This window comes from Bos taurus, chromosome 15 (genome assembly GCF_002263795.3).
Source record: "Bos taurus isolate L1 Dominette 01449 registration number 42190680 breed Hereford chromosome 15, ARS-UCD2.0, whole genome shotgun sequence".
Taxonomy (NCBI): Eukaryota; Metazoa; Chordata; class Mammalia; order Artiodactyla; family Bovidae; genus Bos; species Bos taurus.
Window position 1 is genome coordinate 3,227,211 of NC_037342.1, and position 21,660 is coordinate 3,248,870.

General features: G+C 38.6%; 1 protein-coding gene across 4 annotated transcripts; it reads left to right on the forward strand.

Annotated features, from left to right (window-relative positions):
• The first annotated feature begins 5,802 nt into the window (after nucleotides 1–5,802).
• CASP1 (caspase 1) lies at nucleotides 5,803–21,023 on the forward strand. Of its 4 annotated transcripts, XM_002692921.6 has the most exons (10): nucleotides 5,803–5,839; nucleotides 6,431–6,697; nucleotides 9,053–9,112; nucleotides 12,819–12,934; nucleotides 13,587–13,760; nucleotides 14,202–14,436; nucleotides 14,872–15,015; nucleotides 19,838–19,947; nucleotides 20,399–20,498; nucleotides 20,924–21,023. In XM_002692921.6, the coding sequence occupies exons 1-9, from the start codon at nucleotides 5,833–5,835 to the stop codon at nucleotides 20,495–20,497; spliced, it is 1,212 nt and encodes a 403-aa protein (XP_002692967.2). In that variant the 5' UTR covers nucleotides 5,803–5,832; the 3' UTR covers nucleotide 20,498; nucleotides 20,924–21,023. The 4 variants fall into 4 exon arrangements, with proteins under 4 accessions (XP_002692967.2, XP_005215796.2, XP_059731040.1 ...); XM_005215739.5 differs by lacking the exon at nucleotides 9,053–9,112; XM_024975700.2 differs by lacking the exons at nucleotides 5,803–5,839; nucleotides 6,431–6,697 and adding an exon at nucleotides 8,835–8,929.
• The last annotated feature ends 637 nt before the right edge of the window (nucleotides 21,024–21,660 follow it).

A 21,660-nucleotide genomic window follows, 5' to 3' on the forward strand; every position in this document is an offset into this window, starting at 1 on the left:
GGAAACGAACAGAGATCATTCTGTCGTTTTTGAGATTGCATCCAAGTACTGCATTTAGGACTCTTTTGTTGAGCATGGTGGCTACTCCATTTCTTCTAAGGGATTCTTGCCCACAGTAGTAGATATAATTGTCATCTGAGTTAAATTTACTCGTTCCAGTCCATTGTAGTTTGCTGATTCCTAGAATGTCAACATTCACTCTTGCCATCTCCTGCTTGACCACTTCCAATTTGCTTTGATTCATGGACCTGACATTCCAGGTTCCTATGCAATATTGCTCTTTACAGCATCGGACCTTGCTTCTATCACCAGTCACATCCACAACTCAGTATTGTTTTTGCTTTGACTCCATCCCTTCATTCTTTCTGAAGTTATTTCTCCACTGATTTCCAGTAGCATATTGGGTACCTACCTACCTGGGGAGTTCCTCTTTCAGTATTCTATCATTTTGCCTCTTCATACTGTTCATGGGGTTCTCAAGGCAAGAATACTGAAATGGTTTGCCATTCCCTTCTCCAGTGAACCGCATTCTGTCAGACCTCTCCACCACGACCTGCCAGTCTTGGGTGGCCCCACACGGCATGGCTTAGTTACATTGAGTTAGACAAGGCTGTGGTCCATGTGATTAGATTGACTAGTTTTCTGTGATTATGATTTCAGTGTGTCTGCCCTCTGATGCCTCTCGCAACAGCTACCGTCTTACTTGGGTTTCTCTTACCTTGGACGTGGGCTGTCTTTCAGGGCTGCTCTAGCAAAGCACAGCTGCTGCTCCTTACCTTGGACAAGGGTATCCTCTCACAGTCACCCCTACTGACCTTGAATGTAGAGTAGCTACTCTCGGCCCTCCTGCGCCCGTGCAGCTACCGCTCCTTGGACGTGGGGTTGCTCCTCTTGGCTGCTGCCCCTGACCTCGGATGTGGGATAGCTCTTCTTGGCCACTCCAAAAAGGCTTGTGGACCAGGAGGATGCGGCCCGGGAGATATGCTGCTTCAGATTCTGCTTTAGCCAGGAGCCCGAAGCCGAGGCCCTGCCTGGCCCCTGGCCCTGTTTGCAGCTGCTGAGCTGGGTGGCTGTACTCTTTCCTGTGCTCTGGCCTGGTGACTTTCAGGCGCACTACAGCGGTGAGTGGGCCTGGTGCCCTCGGCAGTGGTGCAGGGACATGACGCAGCGCTCCCCTGCTAGGTGGGTCGATGGCCCCTTGGCCTCGGCCTTGGTGGCGCCTGCGAGAGTTTTCTCTGGCAGCTCTCCAGGTGGATATTGGAGTATAGTTATTTAAATGTTGCATTCGTTTCAGGTGATTTAGTTATACATAAACATGTATCTCGGAGAAGGCAATGACACCCCACTCCAGTACTCTTGCCTGGAAACTCCCATGGACAGAGAAGCCTGGTAGGCTGCCGTCCATGGGGTCGCTAAGAGTCAGACACGGGACACGACTGAGCGACTTCACTTTTCACTTTCCTGCATTGGAGAAGGAAATGGCAACCTACTCCAGTGTTCTTGCCTGGAGAAGCCCAGGGACTGGGGAGCCTGGTGGGCTGCCGTTTATGCAGTTGCACAGAGTCGGACACGACTGAAGCGACTTAGCATCAGCAGCAGCAGCAGCAGCATACATATATCTGGGATTCTCTGGTGGCTCAAAAGGTAAAGAAGCTGCCAAATCTGCCGGCAATGCTGAAGACCTTGTTCAATCCCTGGGCCTGGAAGAATCCCTGGAGAAGGGGATGGCAAACCACTTGAGTATTCTTGCCTGGAGAATTCTATGGACAGAAGAGCCTGGGAAGCTACAGTCCATGGAGTAGCAAAGAGTCAGACACGACTGAGCAGCTTTCACACGCACATACACACACACAAACACACACATACATATAACAGCAGATTCCTAATTTATCCTTGCACCTCATATTTCCCCTTTGATAAACAATAAGTTTACTTTCCAAGCTGTTTCTGTTTTGGAAATGTTTATTTGTATCAGTTTTAAATTCCACATATCAGTTCAGTTCAGTTCAGTTGCTCAGTCATGTGTGACTCTTTGCGACACCATGGACTGCAGCACGTTAGGCTTCCCTGTCCATCACCAACTCAAGGGGTTTACTCAAACTCGTGTGCATCGAGTTGGTGATGCCAAACAACCATCTCATCCTCTGTTGTCCCCTTCTCCTCCTGCCTTCAATCTTTCCCAGCATCAGGGGCTTTTCCAGGGAGTCAGTTCTTTACATCAGGTGGCCAAATATTGGAGTTTCAGCTTAAGCATCAGGCTATACAATGTATATTCAGGAGTGATTTCCTTTAGGATTGACAGATTGGACCTCCTTGCAGTCCAAGGGCTTCTCAAGCATCTTGTCCAATACTACAGTTCAAAAGCATCAATTCTTCAGTGTTCAGCTTTCTGCATTGGTAATTTCATTCAGCCATCTCATCCTCTGTCATCCACTTCTCCCTCTGCCCTCAATCTTTCTCAGCATCAGGATCTTTTCAAGTGAGTCAGCTCTTTGCATCAGGTGGCCAAAGTATTGGAGTTTCAGCTTCAACATCAGTCCTTCCAATGAACATCCAGGACTGATCTCCTTTAGGATGGACTGGTTGGATCTCCTTGCAGTCCAAGGGACTCTGAAGAGTCTTCCCCAATACCACAGTTCAAAAGCATCAATTCTTCAGCATTCAGCTTTCTTTATAGTCCAACTCTTACATCCATACATGACAATTGGAAAAACCATAGCCTTGACTAGATGGACCTTTGTTGGCAACGTTATGTCTCTCCTTTTTAATATACTGTTCAGGTTGGTCATAACTTTCCTTCCAAGGAGTCAACATCTTTTAATTTCATGGCTGCAATCACCGTGTGCAGTGATTTTGAAGCCCAGAAAAATAAAGTCTTCCACTGTTTCCCCATCTATTTGCCATGAAGTGATGAGACAGGATGCCATGATCTTATTTTTCTGAATGTTGAGCTTTAAGCCAACTTTTTCACTCTCCTCTTTCACTTTCCTCAGAGGGTCTTTAGTTCTTCTTCACTTTCTGCCATAAGGGTGCTATCATCTGCATATCCGAGGTTATTGATATTTCTCCTGGCAATCTTGATTCCAGCTTGTGCTTCTTCCAGCCCAGGGTTTCTCATGATGTACTCTGCATAGAAGTTAAATAAGCAGGGTGAAAGTATAGAGCCTTGATGTACTCCTTTCCTGATTTGGAACCAGTCTGTTGTTCCATATCTAGTTAACTATTTCTTCCTGACCTGCATACAGATTTCTCAGGAGGCAGGCAAGGTAGTCTGATATTCCCATCTCTTTAAGAATTTTCCACAGTTCGTTGTGAATCATACAGTCAAAGTCATCGGCATAGTCAATAAAGCAGAAGTAGATGTTTTTCTGGAACTCTCTTGTTTTATCTATGATCCATCAAATGTTGGCAATTTGATCTCTGGTTTCTCTGCCTTTTCTAAATCCAGCTTGAATGTCTGGAACCTCATGGTTCACGAACTGTTGAAGGCTGGCTTGGAGAATTTTGAGCATTACTTTGCTAGCATGTGAGATGAGTGCAATTGTGCAGTAGTTTGAACATTCTTTGTCATTGCCTTTCTTGGGATTGGAATGAAAACTGACCTTTTCCAGTCCCGCGGCATCTGTTAAGTTTTTCAAATTTGCTGGCTTATTGAGTGCAGCACTTTAAAACATCATCTTTTTAGGATTTAAAATAACTCAGCTGAATTCCATCTGCTCCACTAGCTTTGTTTGCAGCGATGCTTCCTAAGGCCCATTACGGATTCCACACATAAGTAGTATCAAATGATATTTGTCTTTCTCTGTCTGATTTCCTTTACATAGTATGATAACTTCTAGGTCCATCCCTGTTGCTGCAAATGTCACTATATCATTCCTTTTATGGTTGAGTGATATTTCATCACCTTTGTACCACATCTTTATCCATTTCTTGTTTAGGTTGTCTGCATGTCTTTATATGTATCACATCTTCTTTATCCATCCTTTTTTTTTTTTCCCCCCTTAGGTTGTTTACATATCTTAGCTATTGTGAATAGCACTGCAATGAACATTGGAGTGCAGGTAACTTTTTAAATTGTGGTTTTCTCTGGATATACGCCCAGGACTGTATGCCAAATCATATGGTAGTTCTAGTTTAAGTTTTATAAAGAATCCCCATACTGTTCTCCATAGTGGTTCTACCGATTTATATTCCCTGAAAGTATTTTCAGTAAGTAAAGTGATAAGCATGAAGGCCTAATATCTGTGTATTGTTACTAGCCCTTTTTTCATCAAAAATATGTAAAACAAACTGGCCACATTGAGTTTATTTCTGGGATAATTATTTGTACATGTGTTTACAAAAGCAATGACTTCTTGTGCCTTTCCAGACTCCACTGTTTTCAGTATTGATTAGTTTTCCAAAACTCATAACCTACTTCCCTAATTAATTTATCCTCTTTAGTACTTACTGCATCTAACATTCTGAACATCCTAGTTACACATGTTGAGTTTCATGTTTGTCTTTTCATATTCAATGTGAGGACATAGGGGCAAGGGACCATCGTCTGTTTTGTCTCAACTCTGGCAGCTATGACAGTTTGATATGAAGGCCATCCATATATATTTTCTAAATGGATGAATAAGTGAGATGTACAAAAGACAAAATTAAAAGGAAAACCTGCAGATAATTAAGCTTGGCTATTTTTCTAGTGTGAAATACATTAAAAAGAATAACACCACTTATTGTCTGCTTATCATGTGTCAGGAAATGTCATATGAAGTTTCCACACTTTCATTCAGTTAATGCTCAAATCCATGTAGACATTCACTATTAATTAAAGTATTTTACAAATAAAGGAAATAAGGCATGAAAAAGTTCAATACCTTACCCAAGAACAGAGAGTTAAAATGCCAAGTCTCAGATTCTAAGTGCAGAGCTTGTGCTTTTATCTCTACAGTGTTCTTAAAAACAGAGGCTCTTAAAAAGGAAGAGTGTTACATTTGATTCCAGTGAAAAATATTTCCTTCCTAAAAGCAGAACATGTAGGGAATTCTTTCATTAGAATTTTTAGGAAGCTTCCTTCCTAAAAGCTCATAGGGACACATAGCCCCCAGGACACAATCCAGAGCCATGGAGTGGGGGGAATGGGTCATAGTAGTTTAACTTCTCCAGAGACTATATAATGAATGTGCAAAATCCCCATGTTCAAAACCTAATGCCCAAGCTGATGGCATTAGGAGGCAGGATCTTTAGATGTTGAATTGATCATAAGGGCAGAACCTTCATGGCAAGACCAGTGCACTGTCAGAGATCAGAGAGAGACACTTTGTCCTTTCTGCCATGTGAGGATATGGTGAGAAGTTGGCAGTCTGCAACCCAAGTAAGGAACTTCACCACTATCCAACCCTGCTGGCACCCTGGTCTTTTACTTCTAGCCTCTGAAAGTGGGAGAAATAGATTTCTCTTGTTTATATGATATCCAGTCTGTGACTTTTTGTTACAGCAGCCTAAATGAATGACGATACCAAAGGATGAGTTAGCTTTGCAGATTACACTTAATTATTGTGTGAATTTAATTGTATATATACTTCTTCATTATATTCTTATTCCGTAAGCCTCATTTCCCGCCTACCCTGACCTGATTCAAATTGTGGTGAAGGAAATTTCCCAGGGATACAATCCCTGATGTGATCTAAGTTGGAGTTATCTGATAATCTCTTTAGAACAAAAATAAATGCATATATATATAAATGCATCATGGGTATTTCACAATATGTACACACCCTGTTGAAAAGGAAGGTGGAACAAGATTTCAGTTTCATAACACACCAAGGCTAAGAAGGGGAAGCCATGGCCGGTGAGTTTTTTTTTTTTTTTTTTACTGAAAACAGCTTCTTGAAAGAATAGTTTTGGAAGGGGCTGGCTCTTACAGAAACCATAATTAAGTTCTGTGAGTGTGCAAAGAGGGAGTGTTTGTGCAAAGAGAGGGACGGGTAGGGGCAAAGAGAATGAAAGGGGTGCGGAACAGTAAGGGACAAAAAGGAACCAAACTTCACTGGCTGCTCTCTGGCTGTCATTTTGCAATCTTAACTGAATTCTGACAGAGGGTGCAGAATTGGCACAGAATGGGTTCCAGCAGCTCTCCCCAAAGGAAATGGAAAATCACTGTTTCATTATTTTATTATGCACAGTTGTATCAACATGAAGCATGTTAACATAGGATTTTCAGGTACTATCTTGACGGTAGTAAATCTCATTCTTTGGGCCACTCTGTCAGCACATGGATGATACTGAAGGAGGAATGAGGTGTGAGCGTCCTCAGGATTACCACACTGTGTGGGAAGGCACATTTTATTGATTAAATCTGAACGAGGCTATTCTGAGTTGCTGAGATGAAAGGAAAGTGAGGTTGTTTTCATGACTTGAGGCATTCTTTTGTTTCCAACAGACAAGCTTCTGAAAGAGAAGAGGAAGCTGTTTGTTCATTCAGTGAGCAAGGGTACAATAAATGGCTTGCTGGATGAGCTATTAGAAAAAAGAGTGCTGAACCAGGAGGAGATGGAAAAAATAAGAGATGAAAATGATACAGCTATGGATAGAGCCCGAGTTTTGATAGACACTGTTATTCGTAAAGGACCTCAGGCATGCCAAATCTGCATCAGCCATATTTGTGAAGAAGACTCCCACCTGGCAGGAATACTGGGGCTCACTTCAGGTAAGGGTCTGTGACTCAGACTGAAGTTCATGTAAGCCCTGTGTCATTAGACCTAATATCTGACTTCTTCATTGGTCATATTAGCTTGCAGACCACTTCCTTACCTCTGGCTTCAGGTATTTCAGTGCTCATATTGCATGCCCCCTGTCTCTCTTCTTCTTTGGTCGTGTTTTTTGGCCTTAGTGTCTCTCTTTTGATTAAAGCTTATTTCCTATCCTGAGTATGTTGTAGCTCATTTGTTGAAATTCATGAGAACAACCTTGAAAAGTTTCATACTGTATTCTCCAGTCATCCTTGCAAGGTACTCTATTGATTTATCTAGTAAGTTAGTTATAGTCTAAAGGTCCCTAGAAACCTATGTGTAGTCATTTGACAGGTTTAAACTCTGTAATCAAATACTTTGCATAATGTCGCTCCAAAATTTTGCTCTCCAAGAGAAATAAAATATATTTCAGGGAGAATGGAACACTCAGAGAATAAATTAATTGCTTACAGAAAAGTAGAGATTTTAAGTGGACTCTTGCTTTTCACTGCCCCCTTGCATTTTCTTTCAAGTAGGATTGTGCATTCTACTGTGCACCATTCTGGGAGGCTCATCACCTCTCTTTCTGTCTCCTGAAGACTCAGTCCAGGCTCAGCCATCCGAGCTGCCCCTTCTATGGTTCCCTATCTTCTCCACACAAAAAAAGACTGCAGCTCTAATGGGCTTCTAGTTATTGGCTTCTTTTGAGCTGCTCAGAGTCCCTGGAGAAGGGAAAATCTACCCACTGTATAGTCCATGGTGTTGCAAGGAGTCGGACATGACTGAGCAACTTTCACTTTTGTGCTTCTAAAATCATTCAAGGAAAGTAGATGTTATTTGAAAACAAGACATCATTTGTCCCTCAGGAACTGAGAGGAGCCTGTGCCCCTCTCAGTGACAGCAAATGTGTTTCTTTTGTTGTTGTTGATTTTTTTTGATACATTTTTTAGATTAACTCCCACCTCCAAGAATTAAAGACAGTCAATAAAAATAAGGGTTTAGAATATCTATATAATTGTCAAAACTTTTTCTTCCTTATCATATTTAACTCACAGTCCTTGAACCCTAGAAGCACTTGTGCAACTCATTGTGATAACTCTAATTCCTGGAATCTGTTTCTCCAGATGTTGGATGATACCTCCTCAGTCAAGGTTGTAAAGGCTTTGGTTCCCCCTCATCTATTTGGCAGTTGCTTCAGGACCCAAGTGTATGATAATTGGATATAATATTTAAATTTGCTCTAAGAGGACACACCTAAAAACATTTCTTGACATATAAACTATGGCAATAACAAGCCCTCCTCCAGAAAATGTTCTTGAATTTATCAATGGTTAATTTAGTCCAGCAGTCTAGATGGGAAGGATGGGACAAATTTTAGCCTATGTCTTGGACTTGCAGTATTGTGGGATGTCCTAAGGCTCTCCTCCATTCACAGGAGAGACATGGCCCATTATTTGTCTATGGAAATCTTGTCTTTAGTAGGTACTATGACTTGGAGTAGTATTGGTTCATGCTGATACTTAAGTTTCTAGAATATGTTTCTGAGGTGGGTTGTGCTACATTGAGATATTTATAAAACCTTAAATAAAGTTAATTTCAATTCTTGTGCTTAAAATTGACAATCATAATGTCTAGCAACCTCAGACAACATATTGATAGATTTGATTGAGTAAGACAAGTGCAGATTACAGGTTGTGGTCAGGGCTCCAGTCATATGCATAATTGTATAAAACCCTTTGTGGGCTAGAGAGTAGCTTAGTGATTAAGAGGCCAGTATTGATAATCAAGACATTTTTGTATTCAAATCTTGGCTCTACCACCTTCTTGTTATATGACTTAGGAAATTCACTTAACACTGATTGGGGATAGGCCTCAATTTCCTTCTCATTTTGTTGTGATAAATCTTGGCATGGCTAAGTGTCCAAGCACAGATGCCTTTTAGTGTTAGTTTTCTCCAAAGTCCAGGTCAACTCTGAATTAGACAACTTCACTTTGAATACACATTCGTTAGGCAGTACTGATTACCTCAGGAGCCACCTTAAGATATATGTGATTCTATAGCTGATGCTGTTTCAATTTTATTTTCATCATAGAAAGTATAAATTAAAGAAGTCACTTCCAGACACTTTTGTTCTACCACTACTTAAGTTAACAAGTCCAGTCGTTCACGTGTAGAAGCTTTTGTTTCCCAGTGATAAGTATGGCTCCAGGTGAGTCACATCTTGCGCAGGATTAAAACCTATAGAAGGTATCTTTAGTAATGAGCAGCCAGTACACTGGGGTAAGAGTCTTTAGAGATTGTAACTATTTTAATGTCCTTTGTCTTTCCTCAGGTTCACAGTCTGAAAATTATCTTAGACAAAAACCCCAAGCAGTGGTCCCTCCTTTTCCAGGTAATGGTACTCTCAAGGCAATAGCATTCTTTGAATGCCACCTTCCTTGACGTTAACTACAGATTAATGGGGTGAATCAGGGTGAGAGGACCATGGGTTTATTTACAGATTTATTCTATACATTTTTCTCTTCTTTATCTATTCTGCTTAGCAGGAGCTGTTTCTACAGCTTCACTATCATGTTAACAGTTCTGAATCTGTATCTCAAATCCTGAATAACCACTTGAGTGCCACATTTTGCTATTCAAGCATCCACTGAACATGTGCATTCATCTCCTGCAGACAGTTTCAATCATGTGAACTGAGATAGCTTGCCATGTCTCCCCGACCTTGGCTCTCCTCCACTTTCCTCTGTCTTGATTAATGGTACCACTAGCACCCAGTTATTCAAACCAGAAACCTGAAATTATCTTAGACCATTTCTTCTCCCTGACTTCCAACATTTAAGCGGCACCCAGATTTTATTTTCCTCTCACAAATTCTGATTGGTTTCTGCATTTCTACTTCTACTATTAGATTTCAGAGCCCCTATTCCAAGAGTGTTTCATAATTCTCCAGTCATAACTTCACTATATTTTTCTTGTAATTTTAAAAATAAATGCATTATTTTCCCTCATAGCACTTTCAGCTTTATGAGGAAATTGAACATACATGTTTGCTTATAGATCACCTCTAATAGAATTTCACCTGTAAACCTGTAATATATATGCAACTAATATTTGTTAAGACTATTTCACTGAATAATTTGGGCAGAATCATTAGAAAATATTTGCATGTGCCAATTGTGCTACAGACCCTGTTCTATGGACTATTTAGAAAGTAATGAATAAAACAAGCAAGATTTCTTCTTTTCTTAAAACTACTTGAATATATGAATAGTGAGTGGAATAGGCATTTAAGAAACTCCACCATCAAAATAAAGCCAGCCAAAAATTGGGGATGAAAATGACACTACACATATCTCTGGCAGTGACATGATATTATAACAGAGATAAATATTTATAATAGCTAGATATGATAGAAACTTTTGTTCCAATTCAAGGAATTTCTAAAATGGGCATTTGTTTTTCTTCAGATTTAGCTTTCCTTCAGGTGGTAATTAGATATCTAGGTCTCTTTCAGGCTATGGCTCTGATATCTGCAGCATACAATGCCAAAATGATTGAGGTAATAACAATCAAATTAATGGCATTGGAAGGAATATGTAGGATTATTTGTAAGAGATTTTGTTAGGCTTGGTCTGGATGAATAACATAGTATATCAGCTTTCATCCTATTATCTAGAACTTAGTTATATGGCCATACCTAATCACTGGACTTGTTAGCTATATAGATTAGCTGTGTTTTCAGGGAAAAGAATGAATTGTCTTATTGAAGATTTAACCAGTCTCAGCCAAAAAATTTAAACACAAAACTTTTCATTCAACATAGCACTGAAGGTAGCACAAGGAATGCCTTGGTCGCAGATGACAAGAGAGTTCTTGTCATCTGGGACACTCATTATATAACCAAATGCTATAATATAGTATAATATATATAATATAATATAGCTCTGTTGCTGTGTCGCTTCAGTCGTGTCCAACTCTGTGCAACCCCATGGACTGCAGCCTAGCAGGCTTCTCCATCCATGGGATTCTCCAGGCAAGAACACTGGAGTGGGTTGCCATTTCCTTCTCCAATAATATAGCTCTAATATAGTCCAAATATTTATATAATTCTTCTATTGTTCTTCAGGCTCCTTTTTTTAAGAAATGCAATATTTTTTCCATGTGATAATGATTTCTATAGTTTTTTTCCCAACTATATCCATTCTAATTATCTCTTACTTTCTCCATAGTCAATGAACTTCACGCTACCTCAGTTTACCTAACTGAATATACTACAGTTTCTACAAGTTCTTCGTCAAAATTGAACATAATTTTCTTGTTTGACAGTTTAGTTTCTAAAATATCTCAACATCAATAAAATTATTTCTATTTTGAAGCAAAGATTACATTAATTTATTTAGAAAATGTGTAACATTATTGGATGATGTTGAATTTGTGATCAAATAAACTCCCAAGTCTTTTCTCACATAAGCCACTGTGAGAATTCTTCCTCATATATTTGTGCAATCAATATTTAGTGCTATGGATTCCTCTAGGTGTACACCTTGATTTATTACTCTATTTCATATTCATTTTTGTCCATGTATCAATATCTTCTTTTTCTCCCTATATGTACACACAGTAATGAGATCCTAAAGTATAGGACAAAAGCTTTTCCTTCTTACCTTCCTTCATTCCTTGCAGTCTCTAATGCCTACTTTCTCAACTGTTAAGCAAATAAATAGATATATAAACATGAATTTTCAAATCATTGAAATATATTTATTAAGGCCAACTTCAATTATCTCAGATTTCAATTATTTGAAATATATTTATAGCTTAATTCTTGTATCTAACATAGTGTTTTCTGGGAGTGTTATAATGCATGGTCTTGAAAAACTCCCTTTTGCTTTTTAATTAAAAGCATTTGTAAAATTCTAATTCTAAGTGATGAAGGGATGTGATGCCTGTATCACACCCTGGAAATCTCCGACTTGGAATATATTTCTTTTTTTTGGGGTGTTTAATTTTTTTTTTTAATTCTTATAGAAGTTTTAGATCAGGTATACCTGACCCACCTTGACACCCGGCAAAACCAATACAACATTGCAAAGCCCAAAAACAAAACAAAATTTAAAAAATAAATAAATAAATAAAACAAAGTCAAGAGGGTGATACAGAGATTCCCCAAATACCCACTTCCCACACAATTACCTAACCTCCCACTTTATCAACATCATTCACCAGAGTGGTACATTTGCTAAAACTGATGAACCTGCGTTGACCATTGTAATCACTCTAAGTCTATCGTTTATATTAAGATTCATTCTTGGGCTGTGCTTTCTATGGGCTTCATGTACATAGGTTAATGTATAATGACAGATAGCCTTCATTACAATACCATACAGAGTATTTTCACCACCTTAAAAATCCCCTGTGCTCTGCTTACCCATCCCCACCCACCCCCCACCACAAACATACACCCTTGGCAACAATTGACTTTTTTATTATCTCCATCGTTTTACCTTTTCCAGAATGTCATGCAGTTGGAATCATATAGAATATAGCCTCTTCTTGGCTTCTTTCACTTAGTAATACACATTTAAGTTTCCTGCATGAGTTTTTTTTGTTTTGTTTTGTTTTTTCAGTTGTGGGATCTTTTTAATTGTGGTTCATAGGGTCTTTAGTTGTGGCATGCAAACTCTTAGCTGCTGTATGTGGGGTCTAGTTCCCCAATCAGGGGTCAAGTCCAGGCCCTCTGCATTAGGAACTCAGAGTCTTAGCCATTAGACCACCAGGGAAGTACCCCCTCCATGTCTCCATGTCTTTTCATGGCTTGATAGCTTGTTACTTTTTAGAGTTGAATAATATTCCCTTGTCTGGATATAACATGGTTTATTTATCAGTTTACCTCCTGGAGGACATCTTGATTGCTTCCAAGTTTTGGTAATTATAAGAATCCCAGCAGAGTTGCTTTCAATGGTGTAAGGAGTAACCAGGATCATCTTCTTAAGGATTAATGCCTTCCTCCATGGCTTCATGCACAGGTGATTCTGGGAAGTACACCAAATGGGATACTCAGGAATGCCATTATTCATAATGTTTTTTGTCTCTTGCAGCTCCTCAGGCAATGCTGGATAACCCAGTTAAGCTTGCATCTTCAGGACCAGGAGGGAACCTCAAGCTTTGCCCCCCAGAAACTGCCCAAAGAATACGGAAAGAAAAATCAGGAGAGGTGCTGTGCTTGGAACATAAGGATCTGGGTGAAAGACACACTGGAGAAAATTCTAAACTGCAGTGGTTCTTTCTTAGAGCTAATTTCTTTGACAGGTTCTGAAAAACCATCCTGCTTCTTCCCTTACATAAAGAATTCCTATTTCCCTGGTTTATTTAGAGATTTTCAAGTTTAGTCTGATCCCCTAAGAAAATAGTTATAATAGTAAAAACAAAACAGTTAAAATAGTAAAAACAGCTACTTAACATGAGGCAGGCACTGTTTGGAGGATATTGCATATAATAACACCTTGAACCCTCAAAATAGCCCATTTTAAAGATCATAACTGAGGCAATAGTTGTGAAATAATGTGTCTTAAGCAGTAAGTCAAGAAATCAGTTTTAAAATTGAGTCATTGTAGCCCTAATTCTGCTCATTTCCCTCAGTCCTACCTCTCAAAAGTAATTAAAGTCAAATGCTCAGCTGACATCTGGGCATTTGCAGATTTCATTCCACTCCTATGGTAGGACTCATTCTCCCCTCTTTATTTTTACCTATGGTTCAAGAGCTTGGGTTTCTGTAGAGAAATAAGGGAAGAGAAGCTGTTAAATCCTCAAGATGAATATTTAATTAGAGAGGACAAGGCTATTTGTTCAACCTGTGTTTCTGACAGATTTACCCAATAATGGAAAGGTCGAACCGCACACGTCTTGCCCTTATTATCTGCAACACAGAGTTTGAAAATCTTACCAGAAGAGACGGAGCTGATGTTGATACCAGAAATATGAAGGTGCTACTAGAAGGTCTGGGATACAAGGTGGATGTGAAAGAAAACCTCACTGCTTCGGTAAATTTTGTCATAATGTAGAGACAATGGTCATGGCCTTTACTCCTAAAGAATGTTAGAAAGATTGGTTGTAGCACCAGAAATTTAATCTCTTGATAGTCTAAAATTCAAATTTGTTCTTGTAGGGTATTCCATGCTTCTATCCTAGAATCTTTTAGCAAGAGTCTGGTGAAACCTTTACCTGGAAAATGTTCCATTAATTCAATTATGTCTATGGCCACAAAGATAAATAAATAAGCAATGTCCCTTACTCTGCACTAGAAATCCCTTAATTACACCCCAAAACTCTTTTTTCACCTTTCCATGAATTGAAAATTAAATGTTCCTTTTGTATTCCATCGATTTTCATATCATTCAGGAGTGTCTCTTTTTTGGATTCCAAGCTGCCATGATAACCAGTCACATAGTTCAACACCAGTGGTATTAATATGTCTCTTCCAGGAAATGATTTTAGAACTGAAGGCATTTGCTGCTCACTCAGAGCATCGGACCTCTGACAGTACTTTTCTGGTATTCATGTCTCATGGAATTCGGGCTGGCATTTGTGGGAAGAAATACTCTGAAGAAGTCCCAGACATATTAAAAGTTGATGACATCTTTCACATTTTGAACACTGGGAACTGCCCAGCTTTGAAGGACAAACCCAAGGTGATCATTATCCAGGCCTGCCGTGGTGGTGAGTGCTGATGTCTGTCAGAACACAGGGCCCTGAAGTATTGATTTCATTATCTGTGTGTGTGTCCAGTATTTTTCCATTCCTTTGAGTTTACTCTTCAATGTCAAAGAAAAGCTACCATCCTGTTTGGTAAAAGTAGATATTCTTTGACATTACAAAAGGGATTATAGCTTCTGTGAATTATATGACTGGTTGGTAGATGTTTGTTCCTTTTTCAACTGAAATATCACTTTTAATCTTAAGACTTTGATGTTGTAAGAATTAATTTGAGGGTTAGGAGAGACAAGAGTTGTTAAGATAGTTTTTGAGATATATATGTGCATCTGTATCTGAATTAAAGTTATTGACAAATCAGTAAATGGTTGAACAGATGTTTAGTGGAGAAAGTTTTCTTGGCTATTGGCAGTAACAAGAAACCAAATCTTGTCTTTTCAGAGAAGCAAGGGATGGTATGGGTAAACGATTCAGTAGCAGCTTCTGGAAACTGTTCCTTAGTGGCCCCAGAAGATTTTGAGTCTGATGCCATTAAGAAAGCCCACATAGAGAAGGATTTTATTGCTTTCTGCTCTTCGACACCAGGTAATGAGTATCTGTGTAAAACACCTTTATGAGCATTACCAATGCAGAAATTCACATCAATACATTAGAGAATGGATATCTGTGTTAAATTTTTCTTTTTTTAAATTAATATATTTATTTTATTTTTTAACTTTACAATATTGTATTGGTTTTGCCATATATCAACATGAATCCACCACAGGTAAAATTTTCATAAGACTTTTGAAGACTAATTCAAGTCTTCCTCTCAGTTACACCTTCATTTCTCCTTATCCATGGAAACCAAGTAAATATACATTTATTTTAGTAAACTCCCATGTTGCAAAATTATTTTTGTACTCTGTGGAATAAATAGATAGGTCCACATGTTGACATCACTTAAGATTTCAATTTGCCTAGACTTGTATTTATAGAAGAATATTTATAAAGGGGGAGAGGCAGGAAAGCAAACAAAGTATACTGAGTCCCTGTGGTAAAGGTATTTTAAACAGAAGTGTGGAGTTTATGAAACAGGAAAAAACTGAATGATTCTAAACCTAGATTTTGGATTAACAGTTCAGTTAAGTTCAGTCGCTCTGCAACCCCATGAATTGCAGCACGCCAGGCTTCCTGGTCCAACACCAACTCCCGGAGTTCACTCAAACTCATTTCCATCAAGGCAGTGATGCCATCCAGGCATCTCATCCTCTGTTGTTCCCTTGTCCTCCTACTGCCAATCCCTCCCAGCATCAGAGTCTTTTCCAGTGAGTCAACTCTTCGCATGAGGTGGCCAAAATACTGGAGTTTCAGCTTTAGCATCAGTCCTTCCAATGAACACCCAGGACCGATCTCCTTTAGAATGGACTTGTTGGATCTCCTTGCAGTCCAGGGGACTCTCAAGAGTCTTCTCCAACACCACAGTTCAAAAGCATCAATTCTTCAGTGCTCAGCTTTCTTCACAGTCCAACTCTCACATCCATACATGACCACTGGAAAAACCATAGCCTTGACTAGACGGACCTTTGTTGGCAAAGTAATGTCTCTGCTTTTCAATATGCTATCTATCTAGGTTGGTCATAACTTCCCTTCCAAAGAGTAAGCATCTTCTAATTTCATGGCTCCTATCACCATCTGCAGGGATTTTGGATCCCAGAAAAATAAAGTCTGACACTGTTTGCCACTGTTTCCCCATCTATTTGCCATGAAGTGATGGGACCAGATACCATGATATTCGTTTTCTGAATGTTGAGCTTTAAGCCAACTTTTTCACTCTCCTCTTTCACTTTCATCAAGAGGCTTTTTAGTTCCTCTTCACTTTCTGCCATAAGGGTGGTATCATCTGTGTATCTGAGATTATTGATATTTCTCCTGGAAATCTTGATTCCAGATTGTGCTTCTTCCAGCCCAGTGTTTCTCATGATGTACTCTGCATATAAGTTTAATAAGCAGGGTGACAATATACAGCCTTGACGTACTCCTTTTCCTATTTGGAACCAGTCTGTTGTTCCATGTCCAGTTCTAACTGTTGCTTCCTGACCTGCATATAGGTTTCTCAAGAGGCAGGTCAGGTGGTCTGGTATTCCCATCTCTTTCAGAATTTTCCACAGTTTATTATAATCCACACAGTCAAAGGCTTTGGCAGTCAATGAAGCAGAAATAGATGTTTTTCTGGAACTCTCTTCCTTTTTCCATGATGCAGCAGATGTTGACAATTTGATCTCTGGTTCCTCTGCCTTTTCTAAAACCAACTTGAACATCTGGAAGTTCACAGTTCACATATTGCTGAAGCCTAGCTTGGAGAAGTTTTTGGATTATGAGTACTGTCAATTATATTATGACTCTGTCACTTAGTACTTTGTAAATTAGTTCCAATTATTTAGCTTCTCTGGGCTTTCTTTGAATTCCTCACTAATATATACGAATACATGTGTCATTGTCATAAGTCTGAAAGCATTTTAATAATAAATACAGAATGTTAAGTAAGCATGACATAGAATAAAGCACACTTTAAATTATTGCCACTATTAATGATGTTTTATTAATAGTTGTAGCTTAAATTCAAGCTTTTACCTTGAGTTACTTTCCATATCCAGGTTTGAATAAAAGTCATCCACTATAGTTTGGAATTTCTTGGACATTAAGATTCTCTTGATTACTTCCAGCCTAAAGATTTGCCCCTGATAAAATAGTTTAACTTACAGATTTTTTTCTATAATGAGTTACCATCTCTCAGGAGACAGCATGCTTTTGCATTGTGTTGACCATATCTTGATATAGAAATCAATTTTTCACGAAAAAGAAATCAATGTTCATCGCAGCACTGTTTATAATAGTCAGGACATGGAAGCAACCTAGATGTCCATCAGCAGATGAATGGATAAGAAAGCTATGGTACATATACACAATGGAGTATTACTCAGCCATTAAAAAGAATATATTTGATTCAGTTCTAATGAGGTGGATGAAACTGGAGCCTATTATACAGAATGAAGTAAGCCAGAAGGAAAAACACCAATACAGTATACTAACGCATATATATGGAATTTAGAAAGATGGTAACGATAACCCTGTATACGAGACAGCAAAAGAGACACTGATGTATAGAACAGTCTTATGGACTCTGTGGGAGAGGGAGAGGGTGGGAAGATTTGGGAGAATGGCATTGAAACATGTAAAATATCATGTATGAAACGAGATGCCAGTCCAGGTTCAATGCACGATACTGGATGCTTGGGGCAGGTGCACTGGGATGACCCAGAGGGATGGTATGGGGTGGGAGGAGGGAGGAGGGTTCAGGATGGGGAACACATGTATACCTGTGGTGGATTCATTTTAAAATTAGAATTAAAATAAAAAAAAAGAGAAAAGAATAGAAATCAATTTTTTTTTCAAAAGTGAAAATAATGACACTAGGGAAAGCCTCCATACATTTATAATTTGAGTGTATTTAACAGACTTTTTTTAAAATATAAATTTATTTATTTTAATTGGAGGTTAATTACTTTGCAATATTGTATTGATTTTGCCATACATCGACGTGAATCCACCACAGGTATACACATGTTCCCCATTCCGAACCCTCTTCCCTCCTCCCTCCCTGTACCATCCCTCTGGGTTGTCCCAGTGCATCAAGACCCAAGCAACCAGTATCATGCATTGAACTTGGACTGGCGATTCTTTTCATATATGATATTATACATGTTTCAATGCCATTCTCTCAAATCATCCCACCCTCTCCCTCTCCCACAGAGTCCAAAAAACTGTTCTATACATCTGTGTCTCTTTTGTTGTCTCACATACAGGGTTATCATTACTAGATGTAGCTATTAAAAAAAAAATGATCCCAGTCTTCCACAGAGATTTACATCTAGGTGTTATAATCTTTATAGGCCCCTTGGCTTCTTGACATCTATCTTGTTGATTTTTGTCTCACTTTCTTTCACTTTCCTCATACTCCTTTCCACATGATTCGTAGAAACTCCAGTTAATTTCCTTGAATTTCTATGAGTAAATCTAGCTTTTTATCCTCTGGTATTAATTCCAATTACATTGTAGTACTCTAATGAAGAAAAGTGACCATTCTCTAACTAATTTCACTAAGAACTTGAAGATATATTGGCCTGCAATTCTCTCCCACCTACTTCCTTTAGTTGAAGCCATCTTCATTAAGACAGCTGTAGTTTTAGATAGGATTTTAATCTATTACTATTATGCATTTTATTACCATTTCTATTGGCTAAAATGTTTTGATAATTTTCCTATATGTTCCTTTGCATAATTTAAAAATGGCTTTATAACTTCTAAGTCCTACTATTTTGTATAACTATTTTTTTAATATATCTTTTCTTTTTTTTTAATATATCTTTTCTATGAGAGTGTTTTGTCTTATGATCTTTCCCTCTTAAACCTTTTCTCAGTATGGACTTCTTTTCTGTTGGTAACATTTTCATATTTAATTAGTAATTTCTTTGTCTAAATGCTTTATGACCAATATTATTTGATTTTAATTAAATCACAAGGTAGATAAATTTAAAGAAATTTTATTAATATGAATTCCTTGTATAAACTGGGTACTGCTGCTGCTGCTGCTAAGTCGCTTCAGTTGTGTCCGACTCTGTGCGATTCCATAGACAGCAGCCCACCAGGCTCCCCCATCCCTGGGATTCTCCAGGCAAGAACACTGGAGTGGGTTGCCATTTCCTTCTCCAATGCATGAAAGTGAAAAGTGAGAGTGACGTCGCTCAGTCATGTCCGACTCTTAGCTACCCCATGGACTACAGCCTACCAGGCTCCTCTATCCATGGGATTTTCCAGGCAAGAGTACTGGAGTGGAGTGCCATTGCCTTCTCCGAAACTGGGTACTACATTTGTATATTCTTCCAGATCCTTGTAATGCATATTACATCTAATATGCAAATGTATGTTGGGGGCAGAAATTATTACCTTCCCTATTACAGTCGAGGCCTGCATTTCAGAGTGTATAATTAACTTAAATCAAGTATGTCAGTGGCACTCTTGGGGTCCACACTCTGGTATTTGTTCCTCAAGGCCCAGTCACTCCCTTCCATTCCAACCTGCCTTTCTCTCCTTCTCTACTATATTTGTGGTTCTTTGAACCTCAAAGATTATCCTGCATAACGTCTGTACCATATACAGCATTCTTCATATGGCTTTAAAAACTGTCAAGTGTCACTGAAAATATACACACTGAATGTTGAATAGAGTCACTTAATGATGGCATACAGCCTGTAAGAAATAGCATAAACTCAACAGTCTGCTTTAGCTGAAACAGAAATCCTAGGACTCCATTTCTGTAGCCAAGTGAGAGAGCTTGCATGAAATGTGAAATGTGTTTTCTTCATAGATAATGTTTCCTGGAGACATCCCATATTCGGCTCTCTTTTTATTATTAAACTCATCGAAACTTTTCAAGAATATGCCTGGTCCTGTGACCTGGAGGAAATTTTCCGAAAGGTATGTGCTAGATACTTCTGAAATGCTACCTCCCTATCTATTCTAACTGGCAACGTAAGGAGCAGCTCTGGATATGTTTTCTTCTAAAAATGTCCTTCTTTTCAAATGAGTTTTGAGGTTTTCTTTGGTGAGTCAGCCAACCTGGAAGCCAGTTCCAAGCTATTATGATCTAGAAAACAACCCCTAGAAAATCATTTATTTTAACATCTCTTTTTCCTGAATAGACAAATGAGTGGACTCTAATTTACTAATGTCCAAAACTATTAGATTTAGTAGATTTTAAAGCATGTCAGTCCATCCTTTGACATGCATATTACTGGTTTGTATAAAGGAAAATCTTTTTGTTTTAATCATTTATTTTGCTACTATTTTTCCAACGTAAGTGAAAATCCTTTCACTCGGGGCGGGGGCGGGGGAGAGGTGGAATCTATAGAACTTATTTTCCTTTTAGGTTCGATTTTCATTTGAGCTGCCAGATGGTAAGGTACAGATGCCCACTGCTGAAAGAGTGACTTTGACAAGATGTTTCTACCTCTTTCCAGGATATTAAAGTAAGTAAGTTGTAAGGATAGATGTGTATGTGGTAGGGGTGGGGCAAAATTGCGGGACGAGTGCTGAACTACCCCCTAGTGAAGATCTCAAGGTCTAGTATAATAAACAGGGGATAATGGAAGGATATTGAAAGCCTTTCTGCTGGTTAGTACAGGGCACACTGCACTTCCCTCAAGGTTCTGCAGAGGTAGATGGCCATTTCTCAAGGTTAGTTGATATAGATTGAGATTTGGCCAGAAGATGATGAAAGCTCAGTTTTAGACGTTCCTCTCCTTTGCCTCAGCAGGGCAATATTGAGACATAACACGGGCTCTTCATTCTTAGGAGTGTGTGTAATCACTTGGTGGAGTCATTTTATAACTTGCATTTATTTTAGCAGAATTCTTTTTTAATGCTTGTTTTACTTTCTCTTCCTTTTCCATAGGAAGCCAGGAGTTCTGTCATTCTATAACTGCTTCGGAATCCTGTTGGCAGAAAACAGACATTTCTTTAAACATTTCAATAAATTAGAAATAGAAATGAAAGGTCATCAGTTTCTTTTTTACCACTCTGAGAAGGTAGGGAGGTGGAATTTGGAGAAAGTAATAGATTTGAAGTCTTCAGATTTCATAAGAATTGAACTTGCTACTCACATCATTCTTTCTAGAAAACATTTGCTAGATCTTCTGCTTTAGGGATACAGATATAAATTACAGTATGTACCTGACCTCAACAAATTTTGAGCTTAACAGGAGATATTCAGAGAAGGTAATGTGATAAGTAACTTATCCAAAATCTCAGAGTTTATCACTGACAAAGTCATGACTACTGTACACAATTCTAGCCCTTCCTTAAGGCATTTCATAACACAAAATAATTGTATATCTAGGTACCTAGTAGTTTACAGTCTCATTGAGAAGACAAGACAGTCAACAAACATGAAACAATCAGCATGTAGTGCATGACACCCTATAAATAAATGCTAGGGTGAGATGCATGCAAAAGTATTCCTATGAGTTTGGGATAATATTTTCACTTAGCAAGATTATACCCACAAATGACTGGAAAAACTACTCTTTCACTTGCAAATATGAGCCCTTTCTAATCCTAACCCATTAAAAGTGAAGATTAATTTCTGACCATTTGTTTTATTTGGATTTGTCAAATATATACTTAATGGGA